General features: G+C 36.3%; 1 protein-coding gene across 2 annotated transcripts in view; it reads left to right on the forward strand.

The window, feature by feature from the left end:
- The first annotated feature begins 4,834 nt into the window (after positions 1-4,834).
- LOC117435746 (E3 ubiquitin-protein ligase znrf2-like) overlaps positions 4,835-24,532 on the forward strand; it is a 64,588-nt gene continuing 44,890 nt past the window's right edge. The window contains exon 1 of one of the 2 annotated variants that reach the window (XM_059012839.1): positions 4,835-6,019. In XM_059012839.1, the coding sequence (XP_058868822.1) occupies positions 5,593-6,019 (427 nt within the window). In that variant the 5' untranslated portion in view covers positions 4,835-5,592. The remainder of the gene's footprint in view (positions 6,020-24,532) is intronic. The other variant, XM_034059156.3, reaches the window with a different exon arrangement.

Raw genomic sequence — 24,532 nt, forward strand, 5'->3', positions numbered from 1 at the left:
AGCCCTGCTTCTGGAGCGCTTGCTTCTGGAGCGCTTGCATTTGCTTTTCATCTTGCAAGGTTAAACACTGCAATATAGAAAAGTAAATCCATCCACCTTAGTCAATGTATTCTGGCTACCATTCATAAAAACAGGATGTTTTACAAATGGCAGTATCTTATTTATAACCCTTTATAGACCAGACTATTTCTGGGCCAGCCATCAGTCTTAAAATAATATAATTACTCACCATAGGGGGAAACCAACAACTTAAACCTTATCACTTAAACATCACTTACTTGTTTATTTGCAAATTTTATTTGAATAAATATTCTCTGAAAAATCAAGATTGAAACTAAAGAGAAGCCTCTCTGATGACAGCAGTAGATGAAATATTTGATAGAGTGCTTAAGTTTAAAAAGTTAAATCATATAAATGTATCTGCTTCTCTTGAAATATAAGAGATGACTTGTAAAATAGCGCAGCCAAACTATTGACTGAAAAAGCTTGTCACAGTAATTTCTGGGGTATTACATGCAACCTTTTACTCGTTAGTTATTATCGCCGTTTTGCCCGAACAAACTTTATTGTGGATTTTTACAGTTTTTTTTTAACCTGAACTAACTTGTTTAGTTACTTTTGAGTCACTCATGAACCATTGTGTTTTCTGCTTATTCCAGGTGTATGCTTATTCTTGCTTTTTCCACACATGGTGGCCATTGAGGTTTATATAAAAAAATGGTTTGGAACACAGACACATGTATAAATCATTATTTCCGGAAGCAACTGGTAATGAAAATATTTCCTGTTTTTTGTCCACTGTTTAATGTAAAGGGAAAACACTAGAGAAAGTTTTTGCAAAACTACAGGATGCCAGGAAATGCCTCCCTACAAAGCTGTGTATGTGCAGCTTATAAACCAACATTTTATATGTGCAGCATAGAAGGATTTGCTCTTGAGTTTATCCTCTACCCAATTTTGTTTGTTTTATGATAATACAATGACATGGAAATAATAAATCAGGGCTACTATTCCAGTGGGCAGGTCAAACTTTCCACTAGCAGGGCAATAATGTTTAGGTCAAATACATTACCTTCAGAGGTCAAATATTGGTTATGTCTGACAGTTGCTCTTGAAAAAATAAAACATTTTAGATGACAGAACTGAAAGCGAAATGAACCAGAGGGTTTTGTGGAAGGCTGGAGTATTTTTAAAATTATTCATCCATAGATCTGAACACTCAATTAGAAAATCTCAGTAAAACTAATGTGACTCTGGTAGACAGACACGTTTAGTGAAATCAGATGGGGAATTGTTAAAGCGTTTGTCTACTAGGGTAGAACTTTTTTTTTCTATTTCAATGATAAGAACAGCAGTGGATCTAAATACAAGTGCCCTTAAATTGGTGAACCTGTTCCATTTCAGAGCTCTTATCGCTCTGAAGAGGAGGCTGTGTGGTTGTTTGGTTAAAGAAAAGGGTTTGTAACCAGGAGGTCCCCGGTTCAAATCCCAGCTCACTCACTCACTGTGTGACCCTGAGAAAGTCACTTAACCTCCTTGTGCTCTGTCTTTCGGGTGAGATGTTGTAAGTGACTCTGCAGCTGATGCATAGTTCACACACCCTAGACTCTGTAAGTCTGCTAAATAAACAAATAATAATAATATAATAAGAACATAAAAAAACGCATAGGGGACACATCAAGGCTCCTCTGGTTCTCTGTAGCTGATTGATCTCAAAATGAAATTTATAATTAAAGTTCGGGAGGAGGGTCAGACACCAATCTCCGCATCACCAAATTGAATCATTCAATTTACACATTAGCTAATTTAAATTGTTAGCACTATAAATACCCTCTTCACTTATCTCTCAGTTGCGTTTTGATTTCATCGTAACCCACCACCTCCCCATCTCCACCTTTCTTAATAACAGTTTTTATGTTTTATCAAATGGGGGTCTCAGCCTCGTCCAGTTGGCCAGGCAGCGAACCCTCAAACCAAGTTAGGTTTGATGCCAAATGAATGTGTATATACAGCATACTTTTCTGTTAAATCGCATACTCCGCATTCTCTACAATAAATATTTGTACTAAAACATTTTGTGATTGGTGTTTGTCCCGAACTACTGAAACATAATTGGGTCTCAATAATTCACCCTCACCACTGTCTCTGTAAAGAAGTATCCCCGCCCTCTGCCTTGGTATTAGTTATAATAGATATAACTGTAATAAAAAAAAAAAGTTATTGTGGACTTTTAAGTATCTCGCCAATGTGGAAAAGCAATTAAAAGTCCAAACAGAATACTATCTTACATAGTCTAGTCATGCTAAGATTATATATTGACCCCACTTAGAATATAGAAACAATATTATTGCACTGAGAATGATGTGAGCTGGCTAATTCCAGGACAATGAGTGCAGGTTTAAATAATGGATGGGTAAAGGGGGTTTAACTGAAATGTGTGCAAGGCAGAATTCGATAGATAAAGTAAAATCTACAAATAGGATTACATTTTAATTATATCACCACTATTTTTAAAGTGGCCCTTAAAATTCCAAATCAAATAAAAAAATTAAGATAATGTGAGTAAAAGTAATTTCAGAACAGAAGGTAAGAAGCACTTTTTTACAGTTATAAACACATGGAATTGTTTACCAGGTGAAATAATAATAATAATAATATAGTAGTAGCATCTCGAGACAGTAGTAATCAGAAATAGTTGGGACTGCACTGTGTTCAGATTAGTGATTTATGAGGAGTACGGACTGTAAACTGTAAGTTTACCACTTACCTTATAACCACACAAACAAGTGCATTTGAAATCCACCTTCCAGCACCATCTGCTGCAACTCACTTACTGATCAGGACTGAATAGCAACGAGCAACCTGTACTCATCATTTTACCACCACTGAATCAACAGATATGAAGCTCCTGATCACTGGAGCCTGTGAAGTCACCGCCTGGACTGAACTGAACCCACTCCATCCTATTTTCCACCCTAACCTAGTGGAAAGGACCAAGGCCAGGTTAGTGTTTCCTTTGGGTCTCAAATCAAGATCGGCAACTTATCAAAAGCAGGTTCAAACAATGCATGCGTGACTCACCCTGCAATCTGAACTGTAGTCTGGGGATTTTTTTAACCCAAACATAACAAAGAAATAGAATTAAGTATTACTTATTGTGTCCTTCACAAGCAGTGTTTATATGGTACTTTAATAAATCTAATTTCAGAACAGCAGTGAGGTATATTGGCTGAAATAAATTGCTCTGCTTTCCAATTTAGCAGATGGTCAGATTCCTGAGGGCCATGAGATATGGCGGTATGGACAACTTTTTAAGCAACTAGTAGTATTCATGTAATTCATGAACTAAACAGCTCCACTACACATGTATTAATAGTACAAATTAGAATTTATCTTTCCTTGTGCTTGTGTGGTATTTTGTGTATGTATGTAATGAACAGGTCATCTTGTGAGGCTTTCTACAGCTGAATTATTATTATTAACTGTTTTTATTTCCTTTACTGTAGTTATTACTGCATTGTTTAAGTGCCTGTTTCTGCAGCTACAGGGTGTGGTTACTTTATTACCAGATCTGTCTTTTTTTCATACAGTAGGATGGAAATAGAAAGGCAACTATAGAAAACAGTCAACTAGAAAATCCTATAAAGCTGATGTTTGTGGGGTCTAATCATTTCATCTAAACAGTGGTGTTTCTAAATATCAACCTCTCTGGGGTTTCCCATCATTCTTTTTTCAAGAGGCTCCATTGTTAGATGTTTGATTTTCCTAACCTTGGCCCACAAAGAGAACTATTTTAATGACCTTAATGGCAAATTTAATACATACATGCTCATCTTTATCAAGGGTGCCAATAATTTTGGAGATGCCCCAAACACTAAAATTGCGATTAAAACGTCACTGTCACCGTTTTCTGACTTCCTGAAATTCAACTGGACGAAAACAAATACGACAGGCGGGATATAAACTGGATTATGCAGCAGTCAGCAAACCAGACGGCGACAGAGAAAAACTTTGCCAACTATACGATATGAACTTCAAAAACATTTATTTATTTATTTATTTATTTACGTATGCTGTATCAGCTATATTAAAACAAAATATATAAAGTTGTATTTACTATCCAACCTTGTCTCACTTATTTTTTTGACTGATTCATATATTAAATATGTACTGCAGACAGCCAGAGTGGAAAATGAAATGCCCCTCGGGAAGGCTATTGTTACCTCCACGTTGCCTCCTGCGGCTTCGGGCATTATAGCCCCGTCGGTAACAATTGTCTTCCCTAGGGTCAATAATTTTCTCCTCTCCAGTCTATTACTAATAATAATAATAATAATAATAATAATAATAATAATAATAATAATAATATCATCAAATCAGTTCATTTGTTTTATTTTTTTCTTGTAGAAGAAAATATAGGTCTGTGCTAAAATGGCGCAACCAGAAAACTACACAAACATTTTATTCCCTTAACTGCTGGAAATGTTACATTTTAACATGACATTATGGATAGCTAACACAGGTGACTTTAAAAAAACAAATTAAAAAAAAACTTTTTTTGTGTTATTTAAATAGTTTGACTTGTACTATTATCAATGTAAAAAGGAACTCCAGTATTACAAACGCAGATACTGTAGAAATACGACCAAATACACACTGCAATTACAATAACTTAGTTACACCAGTGGTGTATTTTTTGTAGAGGATTGCTGATGAATTTCACCAAATCTCCCGAAAGCAGATACAAATCGGCGGGCAAAGAGACGTACGCACCCCAGGTGTGCGAATACTATTCCTCACAGCAGTGTGCAGTGCCAAGACAGCCTGTATCCTGCTCAGGCAGGTGTGACACAGTTGCAATCGCAGCACTGTCACCGTGTGCCCTCTGCTAAGGTGTCCTGTCTTGCCGTGCCCGGCTCACTTGCTCGGTCCTTGTATTATTATTGTTGTTGTTGCTGCTGGGTGCATTGTTGGTGCTGACGTCAACTGACGCGCAAAGGGGCGGGCAGTTGCTGACTATCACACGCTCGGTAACCAGACAGGAGATTGTCTTGCTTTTTTTCTCTTTAATTTGGGCTCTGTGCTTTTTTTTTTTTGCTAAAAAAAAGGCACTTCTTCCTCAATGACAGTTTATGTGTCAGTACAGTAGTAGCAAAAGAAGGAAGTGTGAGCAATGTCTCTTCACTTTCACAATAAAGAAGCGGTATGGCGGAGAAGACGCTAATAAGAAAACTAGAGCCTAATCAAATTAAGCCATACAAGCAACTGAGGCGAGAGCAGCTTTAAGATTTGGAGTACAGCAGCCAGAAGTGGTGGAACACCGCGAGTCTACGTTTGGAACACTTCGGTGCCCTTTTTAGTACGCTTTTTTTTGTCTACTCCCCTTGCTGGTGTTTTCCTATTTTTTTGTTCTTATTTCTGTTCAAACATGGGGTTTTAAAAACAGCCGTCTTTTATCTTTAATTTTTTTTAAAAAAAATTCTTACGGGATATGGGTTTCTGTGACTCTTATTCTTAACGCAGAAATACGCTCTTACTGGTGCTTATCGGTACTAACTTAAATAATCAATAGCAAATCTCTGGATATACTAAATGGGTGCCAAACAAAGTACCGGTAGCCCATCTGCCAACGGCCGAACAAGGGCTTATTCGGGGTCGGATCTACCTTCCAGCACTTCTAGCAGCAATGACAGCAGTCGAACTGCAGCCCTGGCGATGAGGTACGGTCATTATGGGCCGTCCACGCATGGGGCCTCGGGAGCCGCGGCCGCTCATCATCTTGGCCAAAGGACCCGCTCCATGGGGGGCAGTGGAGGTGGGTCAGGACCCCGAGCCCAGGCGCTGAATCAGGCCGGGCTCAATATCCCGAACAGCAGTGGTACTTACAGTTCCCAGGAGTCCGATAACGGCACCCCAGAAGAAAATACTGGTGAACGGGACAGGTCAAGCGGGGGTCACGGGGCGCCCAGGCTCTTGATAGGTTCGCTTCCTGCACACCTCTCACCTCATATGTTTGGAGGTAAGATTAAGAAGTCGTTTTGCTTTTTTTAAAATTATATTTATAGCTACGCACTGTTTGTTGTTTATTTTCCCTATGTTGTCATTGCCCCTTTTGTAACTACCTTCTCTCACCCCCAAGTTTACACCTGACGTAGTATTTATTTTTTAAGGGGATGTGTTATTTAGGCTGAACATTATTGATAATTCCACTCCAGCTGTCGCAGTAACAGCGTTGCCATCCTTCTCTGTCAAGTACCGGTGTTAAGCCAAATAGTGTCACCTGGCAGTATTAGTGCGAAATACGGTCCCATGCCAAATAGTGTCGCCAGCACAATTGTGTCTCATTGAATATTACGACTGATATGTGCAATGGATTGTACAACCATCATATTAATTTGACATTTTAATTGTGTTGTGTTTTTTTTTTTTTTTTGTACTGCTAATTAGTGTATTTACGTAGCAGAATACTCTCTGCATTTACGTTTTCAATGGTGACACTATTTGGCAGTGGCAGCATTTGCCACTGTAGTTGCCAAATAGTGTCGCCAGATTACGAATAAAGTAACAATGTGCAACAGATTGCATAATCATCATATTGATTATGTGTTGTTTTTATTATATATATATATATATATATATATATATATATATATATATATATATATATATATTATATAATTTTAAAGGGCAACTGCTGTGTACCAAAATAATCAAAATAAAGGTGAAAAAGATAATATAGGTACATAAAAATGTGAATAATTAATATAAAATCAATCATCAGAGCGTTTCAGACTGTGCCCTTCAGCTAGCTTTTTTGTTTTTATATATATAAATAAATTCAAATTACTCAAATGTAGGACAAATCCTAAAAGCAACATTTAAAACCCCTTCCAATGTTTGGTCGGAAGCTCCGATCTTCATCAAGGACTGCTGTAAACAAAGCTGACAAAACTGGGCTGCTTTATATACAGTGACAACTTGCATTCAGTTAGTCTAATTACTTAATGTTCATGTTATTTCAATGATCTTAATTAATAACAGATCACATTTGCAGAACTGCATTCGATGGTTTGTGTGCACGGTACCTTCCTTTGTTTTATTAATGAAAAAGGTTTCCCAATCGACGATGCTATTCAGTATCGCCTCCGATTAAACGTTGGGTTTTTTAAGGATTTTTAAATTTTTTTACACCGGGGTAATTTTCAATAACTACTTTTATTTTGTTCATATTATAATTTAATTGTGAACTTTACCATTGTTACCTGCGACAACCGATAGACCAGCAGTGAAACACGCACTACTGTACGCTTATGAGCAGATCATACGGAATATGACTGTTCTAATAAACATTACCAATTCTCTATTTCTGAAACAACCTTTCATTAAGGTGTCAAACTGTTAAAAGAAAAACGCCGACTAAGCTGCAGACTAGGTTCTGTAAGAAAGTTTTCAATACTGTACTTTGCTACCTTCCATAGAGAACTTGTCGGCATATCTTCTAAAATTTCTTTGTTGGTTTTTGCAACAATTATTAGGGTATTTACCCTCAGTTAAAAAATGTGAAGTACTGATTCAAAATGAAAGGTGACAGTTTTTGGCAGAGGGAGGAAAAATATTATAGGCATGCGCAGATGAATTCGCACGACTGCGCATGTGTTCTGACTACAAATGAGACACTGTTCTTCCGATGACACTATTGGCACACCTGTACTGTTTACTTTTCTAGCCCAGTATTATTTACGGAATGTACGTGATTTTTCTTTTCCCTGTGAAGTTAGGTAGCAGTTCTGGAGCGACTGAAGCACTTCGTACAGGAATAGTAATTGTAATTGAAAAATAGTTTTTCACCTTTTCTAAAGTGTTTGCCTAGTTTGTCTGCGAATACAGTAAAATTAGAGAGAGAGAGAGTTTGCTTTTTGTTTGCTTGTTAAATCTGAGGGGATGTATACATATTTTAACAGTGCATACAATATCCATGTATAAGCTACATTATTATTATTATTATTATTATTATTATTATTATTATTATTATTATTATTATTTATTTATTTATTTATTTATTTATTTCTTAGCAGACACCCTTATCCAGGGCAACTTAAAATTGTTACAAGATATCACATTATTTTTACATACAATTACCAAATACAGTTGGGTTTTTACTGGAGTAATCTAGGTACAGTACCTTGCTCAAGGGTACAGCAGCAGTCCCCAACTGGGACTGAACCCACGACCTCCGGTCAAGAGTCCAGAGCCCTAACCACTACTCCACACTGCTGCCCCATGCCACATGCCAACACATAAACACGAAAACCCATCTCACATATTTGGCATGTACAGCTATGGCCAAACGTTTTGTACCACCCTATAGAATTAACTACGTTTGCTTCATAAAGTCAAATAAAACCTGCTGATTAATGTTACATTAACATATTGAATTTTATACTGCTTTGTAATTTTCCATATACTTAAGGAAAAACTGAAAACATTTTAAAAAATGTGACATTTTTCAAAATCTAACATGAAATACTGGACTACTTTTATGGCTTCCGGTAGACTTTTGCGATATCATTATGTAGTTTCTTTGATTATATAATGTTAAATAAAATATCTAAATTATGCTCATATCGTTTTTTTTTTTTATGTCACAATCCTAAAATTGTAGGTGATGCAAACGTTTTGCCCATAGCTGTAGACACAGAAAACGTATCGCTGAAATTGCCGAGCACAGGCAGATGTTGATTTTGTTTAAGATTCACAGGGAAATAATAACAATATTGTTATAGATGGCCGATCAATCTGATCAATTTGGAAAATATAGGATGGCTTTCAGTAAAAAGTGCCGGCGACTTGATGGGGGGCACACAGTCTTTCTGTCCTTGGTGCGATGGTTGACAAGCGAACTCGTAAATCATTTTCCACTTCAGGTCAGGACGTAAACTTTGTCTTCAAAGCTGCCATAGCAGAAAATGATGTTTCACAAGTATCTGTTGTTGGGAAAGGTAGCAACACTTTCATTGCTTCTGTTACTAAGGCTGGGAACTCCGCGGCAACACATTGGTAAGGTGTCTGTTCCTGAAACGTACTTTTCAGCGAGCTGTCACAGGACAGTTTCTGCCAGCTCCTGCTTTTCCACTCAAGCCACAAGATGACTTTGCAAAAGTTGAAAATGGATCCCGAACCCAATCCTATTCATCTGTATTTATATTTTCAAAGTAAACACTGAAGTACTCTGCCAGCATGGAAAGAAGAGTAATGCTCGTTTCTTTCACACACTCAACTGTCATAATGTCTGTATCCAAAAATTCTGTCAGTAGCGGGAACATGTCTGAATTTCCCATTGCTTAGTCTAGTTTTCCAAATCTCTATTTTCTTCCTAAATGTGGATAGGTTCAGCACATTTAACAGGTTAAAAATGTCTGCAAGGTACTGTATGCAAGCTTCGTTATCCATAACGGGTCAGAAACATCTTTGGCTAATGTAGGATTGTGCACAGAAAGAAAAGCCAGCACCTGTTTGCGAAGCTCAAAAACTCATTCCAGGACTCTGCCGTAAGATAATCAGCATACTTCTATATGAAGCAATCATTTTTCATTTTCTGCACCCATGTCTAAAACACAGCTTTGCAAATAGGCGTGAATTCAAAGGCCTGAACTTCATAAAATTCACAACTGTCACAGCTGCATTTAGCACAGTGTGTAATTCGGGTTCCATTCTCTTTGATTCAAGGGCCTGCCGATGCAACATACAATGTGTTATGATTAACTGTGGGTTTATGGCTCTTATTCTTGCTACAGCACCACTCCTATTGCCTGTCATAGCGGCAGCACCGTCTGTGCAAACAGCAACGCACTTCTCTCACTTGAGCAATTCAGATTTCATGAAATTATCCAGTAATTTGAATATTTCCTCACCTGATGTCCGTGTTGGTATGCTTGCCATTTGAGTTTTCTGCGGACTATATTCTTCTTTCTTTCGTTGAAAGAAGTCTGTGCATTTATCTTTATACTCTGGGTGCTTTGTTGTGAGGTGTCATTTCAATTTTGCACGTTTCATATTAGATCTTCCATCAGTGCAACCTTTAACTGCCAAAGACGTTTCAGTCCTCAGGAAAAACGGACGTCACTTTTGATTTGTTGCTACCAAGCAGGTGACCGGGATTCAAAACGCTGTAGCCCTGACTTGCTCAGTACACACTGCACGGGTCTGCCCTCCCCGCCTACAACACAGAAAAACAAAAGCACTCAAACCCGATTCGCTAAAAGAGATGATTTGCCTGTATTACTCAGTAGAGAATGTGTGAGAATCTGCCCCCCCCCCCCCTCCTCCAGCTGTAGGCTATCTGTTTAATAAATAACATATACTCCGATGGGGCCCAGACCTGGCCACAAAGGACCTACGGCATCACGTAGCAGGGAGGCGTGTACTGGATAAGAAGCCAACAGGGGAACAGAACGACACATTTCAAGCTTTTTTCACTACTGCAATGGCTGTTCAGAAGAGTTTGGCAAAAAGAGATAATTGTGGGACATGTGGGAGAATGAAGTATCATACTACTGCCTGCAGCTATAGCAACACTTATGAAGTCAGATTAAGTTACTGTTTTTCATTGTTAGAGCCAAGGGGAATATGATTTAAAGCATCACCACTCTGAAAATAAATGCAACAAATCAATACAGAGACAGGCATCCTTACACTTAATAAATAGATTATTTTGTTAATGTTGAACCAATTACATTTGTAATATAATTACATTGTTTATTACGATTTAAGAGTTTTCTTTGGCCTGTATTTGTCAAATTTATTGATAGGGACAGAGCTAGTCGTCTTTTTTTTGTTTTACTATCCTTTCTGCATTAAAGCACAAGTACTGTATTTCACTGCTCTGTTGTTTCACTTTGTGATTCATCATCATCAGCCTTCTTTTTACTAACCACCTGCAGAGAGCATGTCCCACCACACTTTTAAAATGCGTATATAAAAAGAGAAATGTTTGATTGTTGACAGAATATCAGTGGCATTACACAGTTTGTGTATAATAAGATTGTAAGGACATTTAACATTATCCAGCAATCAATAAGTTTATTGGTATCTAATATACAGCAAAGTGCAATGGTAATAAGTGTTAGGGTTAATATATTAATGGCCACTCTTGCGTTACATGTATCTGGTAAAATGCAAACAAATGAAATGAGTTCTGTACAGTATGTTGGGGTTCTAGAAGAGTGTACTTCTGTGCAAGTGCCTTGCTGTGAACTGTTATTTTTTTTGTCAGCTATATAAACAGCCTTGTTCGTGGTAGGTCTGACAGCAAGTGAAAGCAGTTCATGGTGTTTGTTATTTCTCATTAGGAGTCAGAGGAGTCAGTTTCGGACCAAGACTCGACAGATTCTGTAAAAGTTTTCTCCCACACACTTCAATTTCACTCCCACTATGATGATATATCATAACTCTGGGAAGCTGGTATTCAATGAATAGATTCACATATTAGGTGGGGGAAAGAAGTAGATTTGAATGCCGTCTTGCCCAAACTTAATATTATTGTTTCCCAGGAGGCACATTTTTTTCATTTGTGAGGATCTGCCCCCATTTGCACAGTGGCAGGGTTAGCAGTCAAGTTTTTTTTTTTTTTTTTTTTTTTTTAAATGCGTGATTAGATGAGAATCATGTACATTTATATAAGTTAATATACAGTACAGTACAAAACATTTATTTGTTTTTATTTTAAATGCTTGTCTGTTTACCTGGGACACTAAAAAATTTGGATAGAGAAGTGCTTCTAGCATACTCGGGGTTCCATAGGACAAGTGCTTCATAAATGTATTTTAACAACATCTTGCATATTGAAAGCTGATGCGTCCTGTATTGGTGTGTGCCGGCATCTGTGTTGTGATACAGTAGCTAAAGATCATGGAGATGCTGGGATCTGCAATGTACATAACAACAAACCTCTTATATCTTACCAATCAAATTGCAATTTCAGCTGAGCACAGTACCATAGGCGACTGTAAAGCTATAGCCAAAAGTTTTGCATCACCTAGAATTTAAGGATTGAACATATATGTGAACATAATTTAGATCTTTTATTTAACATGTATCAAAGAAACTACAAAACTATGTTGCAAAATGTCAGGTTTTTCATTTGTCAGTTTTTCATTAAGTATATGGAAGACTACAAAGCGGTATGTAATTCAGTATGTTAACGTAACATTATTCAGCAGGTTTCATTCGACTTTATTAAGCAAAATTAGTTAATTCTATAGGACAGTGTTTTTCTATTGGTGGCCCGCGGGCCAAATCCGGCCCCTGAGAGCCTTCCATCTGGCCCGTCAGGTGTCAGCTGACCTTCATTACAAATGCTAGTTGCAGATACACATGGTTGAAAGGTCGGCACTATCTACAGGGCATTTGTGTCCCCTAACAAGCGATATTTATTGCCAACATGCCATAATACAGGAACAAATGATCACTGCACTTTATCTGGTAATAACCCTTCTCCTTCCTTGTTTAAAACTCACTTTCAATGTAAGCTACCCTCAATCAGTACACTTTAGTTTAGTCACACACTCGGTATGCACATTCATTCCCATTTGCATCAGTACACTCCATAACCTAACGGTGAATATTTTTCAGTTTACTGTTATTATTTAACTTCTCCAAATAACTTCTCCTGTAACTTCTATCTGTCCTTAAGGTCCCTGCCTCCATTGACTTACTGGGCTAAACGCCATTGGTTTTGTTACCTGGAGAACCACGATTATGCTTTTTATTTTAAGAGGCAAAGTCGCTATCCAGTGGTATGGAGAAAGGATCAGATAGTTTTCAGATTTGTTATTGGTGAAATTTATTTGAAGTATTGAAGTATTTTGTCATCGAAGTTGCTTTTTAAACCAATATGGTGATCATGAAATCTTGCTATTTTTGCGTCGACAGCATCAACAGAAAACAAGATACACAGAAAGGACAAGTATTATGAATTTTCTTTTTATTCCACACTCCGTCCCACCAGAGCGCAGACCAGGGAAAACAGTCGCTGTGTTGAACAATCCCAGTTCCTGTTTACATACAACATGTTCCTGTGAATGCTGGTTTTAAGAAAATATATCATGACAATTGAACTTTCTTGTTATCCTTTTCTAAGGTAAAATACATACAGCACATGTTTAAATGCTTGCTGTTCGCCCTGGTCCACTTCTGACATGGAAAATGATTTGAATGTATTTTATGGGTGCACGTACAAAGCTTTGTGCCCCCCCCCCCCTCCCAAGATTTGAACATTGCCTAATCTGACCCTCCAGTGAATGTAATTGAATACCACTGCTATAGGGTGATGCAAAACTTTTGGCCATAGCTGTACATCAGTGGGAGTTTTATGATATTTTGTCGTTGTGTGTTGAATAGTTCCACATGTTTTACTTTTATTTGGCTTTCCTGACATTCAAGTCAAGTGACATGATTACAAATATTTACAGTACAAGTTTTGTTCCATTTTTTTCAAGTGGACAATGTGCAACACATAACCACAGTTGATACTAGGGATGAACCGAATCGACGGCGATTTATTACTAAAATACCATAATTTGTAATTGGCATGTCACTTATTATTATTATTATTATTATTATTATTATTATTATTATTATTATTATTATTATTATTATTATTATTATTATTATTTGCCCTTGAAAGCTATGTCTCAAATCTGTGATGTTATACTTCAGTTCAACATGGAGGTCTGAGTCAGAGTTTTCATCACCAATTCATGCTTTACAAATTGCCATCCTGTTCCTTTGGATCTCCCCATCAATCAAGCACACTCTGCCTTGTGGGTGTGCCAGCTCACGGCAGGAAGTGCAATCTTATTTATTCATGTTAATGCTGTATAATAGATTTTATTTTAAAATTTTTAAAAAAATCTGATGCTTGTCTTTACTTTTATTTAGTTTTATTTATGTTTTCCATGGTAAACGCTGTATTTTGTGTTTGAAATGTCAAACATAAAGGCAAAATGTCAATGCAGGTTTTAGTGTAGCGCAACCTCTGATACTGCTATTTAGTAATTCCACCCAATCAGTGAATGTATATCATGCATTTTTAAGTTCAGTAAATATGCCACATGTTATTTATTTACCAGTGCTTTGCTAAATTCACTTTTGGCAGAATGTAAAATCTATCAAAATACATACAATAAGTACAATCTGCAATGTGTTCAGTTTAACATTTAAATAAAAAATGTCAAATTACAATTTAAAGTGATGGTTTACAATTGTATTATTAATGATAGGGGGGGGAAAAAATCTGTATCAGAATCAGTATCTTCCATTTGTTGATCTGGAATATCGGAATCTGCCCCAAAATATAGTCGGTGCATCCCAAGTTAAAAGTGCCTGTTATTCTAAAGTATCTTTAGAAACAAACTTTAAGCGCTAGATATCCTGTAGTAAACTACTGTACTTTAGCATATTACAGTTTATATGGACCGTCTGTAATGTGTATATTTGTTTGCATTTTGTGTTGCAGACAACCAGTGATCTGCCTTGCAATTGTCCATGGGACAAGCATTTTGTAGGTTAGTTCTCTCAAAATCTGTGCTTATGCCTCATAACCACTTTTGGTGTTCAATCCTTATTCTCTGTCTTTCGTAGGGTATTACCTCTTCTGTTCAGATCATGTAAAGATCTGCTGCTCATATTATTCTGTGTAAAAACATCACAATATGACAACACACGTTGGAGGGAGGACACTAGAGATGTCATTACACCTTTCAAAAGGCATGAGCACAGCTTCAAGCTCTTCTAGTGTTGGTAGATGTTTTACAGATGACATTAAACTCCAGAGCTTGCTGTCTTTTGCAAACACTGCTTCCTGCTTCTCAAGACATCTCTCTATCATTGCTGCTAGAGACATCCTATACAAATAATAATGTTTGCTAATTATTATATTATTTTTACGTTTTTATTGATTATAGATATATGTGTATTTATCAAATGGACCAACTATGTTGTTTGCCTCTTTTCTAAAATGTAAAAATAAACAAAACTAGTAAAAACAAGTTAGGTGCATATTTAATCTTCTGGGCTGTTTATTTTAATTTTGAAACAACTCTGACTGATTAATTCTTAAAATGAGATTGATTGATACCCAGTAGATTTTAACTGACTGACTCAAACATTTATTGGATTTTGTGCAGTTTGTCTGTTAATTGTGTTCTATACGTGACACCTATGCAATATGTATACTCATTTTCTTTTGTAATCCTTCCAATGAAACGTCACTTAAATACTGTACTGTATTTTGTTATAATGTTTTTGAGATTCAATATTTTTTTCTGGAGGACACACCTTTTTTTTTTTTTAGGCAATAGAAAGACCATTGTGAAGTTAATCATATTTTCCAATGCCTATTTTGCCTGTGTTTGTTATTGGCAGCCAGATTTAAGCCATCAGTCATTTCTGCTGAAAGCTCTGAAACCTACAGGTGAAACCACAGGCTGTTTTCAGTATACAATAATTAACTGGCTAATAATCTTATCTGATGTTCTGCACACTCAAAATCTCTATGTTAATGAATGTGCATAAACCAGATATATATGCAATGTAACATAAACTTGTATGTGATTCCCAAGAAACCGGAAAAACTGTTTTGTTTTGTGAATCATACCCACTTAGTAGGAAGTGCTGAAGTGTTTCTGATTAGGGCACAGGGAATTCCAAGCACTGTATAAAGTGGGTTTAGAGGCATGCTAAAAACAACATGAAGTGACATACCACACAAAAAAAAACCTTTAATGTGGCAGCCTGCCATCAGAGTAGCTCAATGTCATCCTGACATGGGTAATATTAAGTTGTTGTGTTTAAGATTTGTTGTGCCTGCAAGTCAAGCTTTCAAAGAGAGCTATAGTAAATAAACAAAACACATGTGGTTGATCAGTCGGTGAAAAATATCCAGGTGATTTAACTGAGATTTGAATGGAAGAAGTTCAGTCAGGAAATAACGCTTGACAACATTCCCCTGCACTTGCTTTGGTTATTCTGAACTTGCAGTCAAATGACTGACAATGATGTACCTGCTATCCTGCATTTCACTAACTCAAACTAGCATTGTTTTCATGAAGGTATTGTATGTATTTTAGTTGTACTATATATTTTTGATACTGGTTTTAGATTTTTTTTGTATACCAACTAATGTTCAAAGTTATAAATGTGTTAAAATGCAGCACTGGAATTTATATTTCTAAATTGCCAATAATACAAATACACCCATTATCAGGAAATACTGATACAATTGTTAATATTGTACTTGCTCTCTTTAGTTTATTTGTATGTGTGTGTGTGTTTTAGGATCTACACATTCTAACTTTAGCTTCAAACATTACTTAAATTAAACTTGTAGATTATATTTTGACAACTCATGAAGTTTCGGTTTCTATTTACTTTTTTGGCTAGCCTCGTTTTTACATTTCTGGGAAGTACTTGTTGAATTTTATTAATCGTTTAGTCAAAACTGGTGACAGGAGCAGCATTGAAAGATCTCCTTTCACTATAGAATTGGTGTGAGGGAGGTAATGCAGGAGATACTAAAAGTACATTCTTTGGATAAACTAAAATGTGTCTTTTCCTTCCAGGCTAGACTTAGGGGATTGAAGCAGATCTTTCCCCAGGAATGCCTTTTTAATTGTAACGAGTAAGGCTACAAAGTAAATCCAAAGTAGGCCGACCAAATGACATCTTCAGGTTGCTGTCCCTCCTGAATTTCTGTTAAGTAGAGTAGTAGTATACAGTAGATGTTTTTATGGCAATGCAGGGTTGGCGATTTTTTTCAGATTTTTAAAAAAATAAAATAAAATAAATCGGATTTATTTGATTTAAATCAGATTTTTTTTTTTTATTTAAATCTATTTTTCTTTCTTTTTCTTTTTTTTTAAATTATGGAATTTCTTTTGTAGTAACGTAGTTGTAGCTCTACGGTACTGTAAATTTAAGGATGTTGTAAATGGTGGTTTGTGAATAGTTACATACCAGACTAAATCGGGATTGGGGTCAATTCCGAATGGAATTGGAATTTGTTGGTAAATTCCAATTCAATTCAAGAATTGGAATTGGAATTTGAATTGAAAAAATCTTCAGGATACAGAATTGGAATTTTGAATTGGAATGAAAGGAAATATAATTTAATTCCCTGAAATTCCACTCATTTTAAAAAGTAAAATGCCACATTTATTGTATACTATATACTTTTATATTATATCACTAAAGAATACTGATTGCAATAGCATGAATATATACTTTCAAATACTGTATCTTAAGCGTGGCTCAAAGCTTTCAAAACTTAGTTTTTTGCATTTTTGTAATGAGATGTTTAAGAGCTACAGTATTCCTTAATTATTTGTTTTTCTTTATTCATTCATTATTTAATCCTTTAGTTTTTCACTCCTATGTTGTTACATGCCACTCATTTTTAAAACTTTTAAAATGTTTGAGTTTGAATTGAGATGCTCACATTTGTTTTGTAGTCTTCTTTTTTCTCGTGGATTCTTGGTGTTTTAGTTTCCAATATTGACTTCCCTAAGTGTGTCTGGTTGCTTTATCTTTCCTTCTAACACATCATTTCTCTGTAGCTCTCAGTTTCTTGCATCATATGCTGCATTTTCTGATAGGATCAGCTTTTTGCCTTTCTTTGTCGTTCTCTGTCTTCAAGTCTTACCATTGTTTCTCTTTCAAAGGAAAATACCATATACAGACATATTAAAATCACTTACTGTATTGACTTCAAAAACAACTAATTGGGGTGTGGGGAGGTCTAAAAGTCGACACACCTACACAATTGCATTGTATCCACAGATGACAAAAAGATGACCGGAGTTAATCGAATGCTCCTTAAACTCTTAGGCTACCCTTCCACTACCCCCTCCAGAAATGTTTAAGGCCTCTGGAACAGTACCACCCCCCCCCCCCCCCCCCCAAACAATAGCCTCCCTTTACTTTTTCTAATTAATTTATATGGTTTAATTAGACAAGATAGAATAGGTCAACTTGGTCACAAGGTAGGTCAACTTGGATCACACAGATTCACATTATCAACTGTGACCTAGTTGAGATTCTTTAAAGTTTCCCGTCAAAATGCTGATGACCGGAAATATTCCACATTATAACATCCAGATAATCTTTCACTTTTCTGTACACTTTGAATATTTTAAATAATTGTTCCAAGTTCAGACTGTGGACGAAATTACATTGTATGGTTATCATTACTATGTACATTACATAGATATTTAAAATAAATGTTTAAAGTTCAAAACTTACCAAGCATGCTTCACCTTACCACTATCCACAGGAAGGTAGAACCCCTCTGAGGACCCCAAGATTTATTGCTGTCTTCTTAAATGCCTTATTTAAATTGGTGATTATCACAAACTGTGACCAAGTTGACCGTTTTGTGTCAATGATCAAGCAGAAGCATCTCACAAAGATGCAGAAGAGGAGGTGCTTCATAATCTGGATGTCCAAAGGATCTCTTTTATGTCTTTTGGGCCTTGTAACAAAGTTGATGCAGTTCCCAAGCAAACTGTTTGTTTCTTTCTGGATCAAGAATTGCATAGATTACACAAGCTGGCTGGGATGACTCCCCACTGCTAAATCAAAGCACACTCTACCAAGCGGGTAACAGCATGGACAAATCTAAAATCTATGCCCTTACAAGATATTTGCAGAGCAGCCACTTGTCCATCCTCTCATGCTTTTACCAGACATTGTAATATGGACGTTATGTCTGGACAACTGACTTTTGGGCCGGCCATTCTGTCTGTGGCCACTTTTACCTTTTTTTCTCCCCCCTTTTTAACACGTTTCACTGTACTCTGGTATAGGATATGCTCAGCATGGAATTGATTATTCAGGTAAGGAAAGGGTCTTACTGTGACTATGTATTTGTTGTCTGTCTGGCTGTCTGTCTTTAAACTTTATTGGGGGGAGGGGCTTATGCTCTCGTTGTAGTCACTTGGTGATGATATCATATCCTGGAAGTGACTACATAAGTAGGGGATAGACGAACTAAATACTTTTGAAAAGTTTCTCCACCTGTCGAGACTCCAGAGAATGTAATGCTAAGCATGGAATCTTACACATTCAGTAGGAAACATCCTTTTAAATACCACAAGTGAAATGTTATTTTATGTAACTGTAGTCAGTTAACAGTTTATTTTACATACAGCATTCATTTGAGCTTCTGTGCACTGTTTGGAAATCACACTATTATGATTTAACAAAGCTCAAGTACATTCTGTAGGAAGGATATCAGCTGACGGACGATGCTGGGGTTAATGGTACAAGTTACTCATTATATAAATAAAATGCACATGTTTACTAGACAAGGAAACTGCTAAACCCATGACAAGCTGGTGGATTTAATGTATTATCAAAAGTGCTGCATATCCGACAGATAAACTCATTATCTCTTTTGTTAACAAAATCAAGATCAAAGTCTACCGTACAGTGACCCAGATAATAATGCACAGTCGAATCATGTGAGCATTCTTCAAGGGTGATTCCACCTCAAGGTATAAAATATGATTGTTTTTTTTATCAAAGAAAATTGAGTTAGGCATCTGCTGAGCACACAAGAGTATATTATAAAGAATATTGTAACGGTTTCATGGCTTCAGCGTGTAAACGTGCTGTGTATACTAAATAGTGCCTAAAGCAATCACAATGTTATTACGTGTCAATTCAACCATGAAAGAGGGGCAGTGACATAGCAACAGATTTCTTCTAGAGAACTGCCAGGACCGAAAGATCACAGAAGGGGCTGATGCTTGTTTAAGGGTACTTTACAGCAAAATAATGAAGCTGATATATGCACAAGCAGAAAGGACCGAAGTGTCAAGCACCATCTATAGTTTCTGGGACACTGGAGCCAAGAAATTCACAGGATTGAGTGAGGTCTTGGTTTTGATGTTGCAATTATGGAAACTGTATCAAGTAGCCACCAAGGTAAAGCCAAGGAGCATGACTAAGAATTGCATGACTAAATCACACACACACACACACACACACACACACACACATACATACCATTGATCTGAAGAACATTAGGATTCAAGAGCAGGAGGATTTATCTCTGAATAAGAAAAATGAACAAACTGTCAACCAGTTTTTAAATATGGGTTTTAAATGAAGATAAAGACAGTGTCGTTTTATATAATTAGACAAAAATTGTAACATGGGCCACTTGTGAGGATTATTCATTTGCTATTGAGTTGTCAGCTTTAGCATTGCTCCCCTTGAGTCAGGATGGCATGCTTGAGAGTCTCTTGTCCTGTAATAAAACTATTTATTCATTGAGTTTCAGAATCTGGGGAAAGATTACTGCATGTACATGTGTCACACTTCCAATAAATGTTTATGTTGTACATACCGTGGATGTAGGTCATGATGGTCTAATTTTATTTATGGTAGTGGCAGGGAAGTTCATTACTGAAATACTTGTTACATTGCTGACATATTAATGTATGTCTTTGATGTAATACCATGTAGTAGTGTGGGGAGTATAGGCACTGTAATAGCAACAAAACATGTCTTTAGTAAACCCCTTGGTTGGAAAATGTAATTTAGATGGAAAACCGCATGATCTCTGTGTATTTTAGATTGTACCATAACCTATTTCACTGCTTTAGCAAGCAAAAGTCTCATGTACTGTAACGGGTCGATAGCTTTTATGTTGGCTAGCATCAGCAGACATAAGTTTGCTTCTGCTGATATCAACAGTTCAAACGCCACTTCTTCATGGATGAATGCCCCCCAGATGGCACTTTTCGCTGAAGATATTTCATCATGATGAATGAACAACTTCCCCCCCAAAAAATGCCATCGACAGTCTTCAGAATTTTGGTCAAAATTTGAAGACTTTAGTGAGAGTGAAAGGTGCCAGATTGACGTCACATACAGCATTCTTTTGGTTATTTGTCCCCGTGTTTTTCGTAAATATGAAATAGCGCGAAATAAAACTAAATGCAATAACTTTTTTTAAATTGGGAGGTTGATACAAAAAATACTTGGAATTGTAGTTGTCACGGCTCAGCCGTTACCATAGACACGGTCTCAATTGTGATGGAAGACAAGAGGTGTTTCTAAAATGCCTAAACCGCACATAACAATTAAACAATGCTGCAAATAATTTCTCCTGATTTCTCTTGGCCAACTGTTTAATCCACTAGAGATAGCCACTCAGGCATCAGTGAATACAAACATGTTGTAGGAATGTATTGTGAACGTGTCACTGCTGAGGGAAGTGGAAATAAATAATTTTGTATTGTGTTACTAGGGTGACCACCCGTCCCTAATTGGACGGAACAGTCCTTAAATGTAAAGATCAAGTCCCGGTCCCGGGCTAAATGACTTTGGGACAGAATTTGTCCCGGATTCCTAGGCACAGTGCAATCTTACAGTTTAGTGCCACAGTCAAACCATAGCATATCTGTTTGGAGCAAAGCCCCGCCCCTGCCGCATCATTTTGCAATACCTTGGCACATTGGATAGCCAATCTAAGACATAAAACTGTATAGTCCCACTATCATGTGACTTTTTACACTCACATCACATGTTCCCCAAAAGCCTGAGACAAAATACAATTCATAGAATGTTTTGGTTTCAGTGTTATCTTTGTTTATGCAAAATGGCTGACTGTAAAAGTTGAAGTGACACTGGTAGTGGAGGCCTACTCCACCAAAGAAAAAAGTAAGCTCCTTTGCAAATTCAGAGTTTTTATACATTTTGTAGAAAACATTTTAGAATTGGATACTGAGGTGAAAACGATATTAAGAAGCATTCAAAATTGATAAGTTAATATTTAATTTTGAAATGTTGTTATTAAATATACAGTATAAAATATGTTGATATACAATACCCCCCCCCCCCAAAAAAAAAAAAAAATGGCAGGTGTCACGTTTTTGCATACATGGTACATGAAACTAAGTGACAGTGTGAAAGATGCAGTTAAGAATAATTTTGGCGTCTCTGTAGATATTATTGCCATGCTGTTTGGGCTCAGGTGCCAGAATGCCAGCTTATCTTTGTCTCGTGTACCCTGTGGTTTCCGTTGCCTGAATGGTTGTCTTTTTTTTTTTTTTTCTAAGTATTCACAGATTATAAGTGACAGGTAACAAACCATGAAAAAGAAAACGTAGAGTTCTCTTGTATGCTTGCGTTTAATTCTTAATTTGAATATTTGTGCTAGATTGAAGCTCCTTATGAACACATGCGTAAAATATATGAATTTTCTTTCAGTAACCTGCTTTTTGAGTTAATGCTGAATTGTACAATATTCTGAAATACGCCATTTTTGTGTTTGTTGATTTAGTATCCTTCATGCTGATTTGATTTCCATTGTGCAGTAATAAAAATATTTTTGTATTTTTATTTTTATCTTATTGTATTTTTATAGAGTGCATGAGAGGTATTTACTGTAAACAGGCAGTTAATTAAGAATAGTGGGGGGACTTTATGTATGTTGCCGTTACTGTCGCTAATGAGAAATTATGGTAACTAATTTTTTTTTTTTAGATAAAAATATGTATATAGTTAAAACATGATGTATACTTTGTTTTTATTTATATACATCTAGTTGACTTATTTTTATTAATCTGTATCTGTAATAAAATAAAATAAAACATTTGTGAAAAATAAAACAAAACATTATAAAAAATAAAAATAATTTCACGGAGCTTTACATATCTAACTCACAAATAATATTAAGAATGTTTTTGAAGTATGTTTTGCGATGACATGTCTGCACGTTGTTAAACAAAAGCACTCTGCACTTTTGAACTTCGCAATATTTAAGCTTTGGCAGCCTTCGTCAACAAGTATTAACACATAGCATTTGCATGCATTTTCATCTGGTGCCTTCTTAAAGGCAGGTGTGTTCACTCTGAAGAGGACAGACAGGTGTATAGATGGACATGATCTGTGAATTACACATTTTGAATGAGGACCTTAAAAAACATCCACTTGGTGGCTTTTATGGTGCAAAAAAAAAAGCGGAAAAGCTAGTAAGGATCTTAATAATGAATAATAATAAAAAAGAAAATCTATGAGCTACTATCTATTTTTATATATATAATATTTTATTTTAAATCTTGAGGGATCCCATGTTAATGTGAGCCAGACACTTTTATACCCATTAGAAGGATACTTGCATTTTAAAAATATCTGTACAACTATCAATTATTAAAGCTGCAGTGTGCCAAAGCCCTTTCAGTTTTACACTTTAAGGTAATTCCATGTACAGTCTTTCTGTCGTTCCGCCTTCTGTGCACTGAAAAACAAAGGGCTTGTTAGTGGTCTGTTTTGTTTCTCTAAAGGTAATATGATAATTGTAAGGACATGAGTTGCCCTCCTCCCACTCCACCTTGAAACCTGTTTGCAATCTGTGAACCAAATAGGCAAGCTCCTGCTGTTCCTTGCAGTGCCAAGAGTTTAGAAAACGTTAGATGCAATAAAGACAGAAATATATTTTAAACATGAGCTTATACTGAAATATAAAATAAATAAATATATTCAGAATGTAATTGTAAATAGGAGAACTGTTTTTTCTAATAAAAAGTGGGTATTTTTAAGCATTTCATTTCATTACATTTTTTTTTATACTTTTATAAACTTGTCATTAGTACTATACAAGGACACATCACAGTGAGTTGTCCATTGGGGTTATAATGGGGGCTACTGGCTCACTCTATTTTCTCTGGTTTACTCTTTAAACTTCCAGCCATTTGGATAGTTGTTAGAGTTTGCGCATGCTAGGAAAAACAAACGCGGGCTGTGACAGATATTGTAACATTGAAGAGATGGGCTTTGTATCCGAAAACTGGTGATGGAGTCGGAAATCATGTGTGACAGGTAAGTGCATTAATCTGTTGCATATGTGTAATGGGAATTGATTTGTTTCTTAATACAAGGATAGTAAAACGCGACTGGCGTATATCTTGAGTGTCGTATATCCGAGTGCTGACTGTATTAAACTAAATACATGTAAAAGTGAAACAGTCTTCCACACATTGTATGTAGTGAAAGTGAAGAAAGCAATATGTCTGTTTTTTAGTTTTCTGGCATAAAAATATGTACAGCATAGTACTGTACAATATAACAACAGATGGCATGGGGGAGCAGTGCAACCGTAAAGGAAAGTGATGACAGTCCATTCATAAATGATGGTTCTTGATCCCTTCCTAGGACCCCAGGCATCTCTTTTAAAATGTGATAAACAATTTAATTGTATTTATTGTATTGATATATTGAATGCTGAAAAAGCTTAATAAAATGAACATAACGTATTTGTTTCCTTTAAATGGAAAGAATGGCAAAGTTTAAAGCTAGAGTTGTAGTAGAGCTACTACAGTACCTCTGTGTTCTGGTATGACGTAACCACGTAAGGGATGTGAAAAGCTGTCCTTTTGCGGATTTCTCCTGTTTTGACTAGTCGGTTGGGAAGGAGGAGGATTATTCACAGCTTTGCTGTCTTATTTCCCCAAACGAAACAGATGGG

This window comes from Acipenser ruthenus, chromosome 3 (assembly GCF_902713425.1).
Source record: "Acipenser ruthenus chromosome 3, fAciRut3.2 maternal haplotype, whole genome shotgun sequence".
NCBI lineage: Eukaryota > Metazoa > Chordata > Actinopteri > Acipenseriformes > Acipenseridae > Acipenser > Acipenser ruthenus.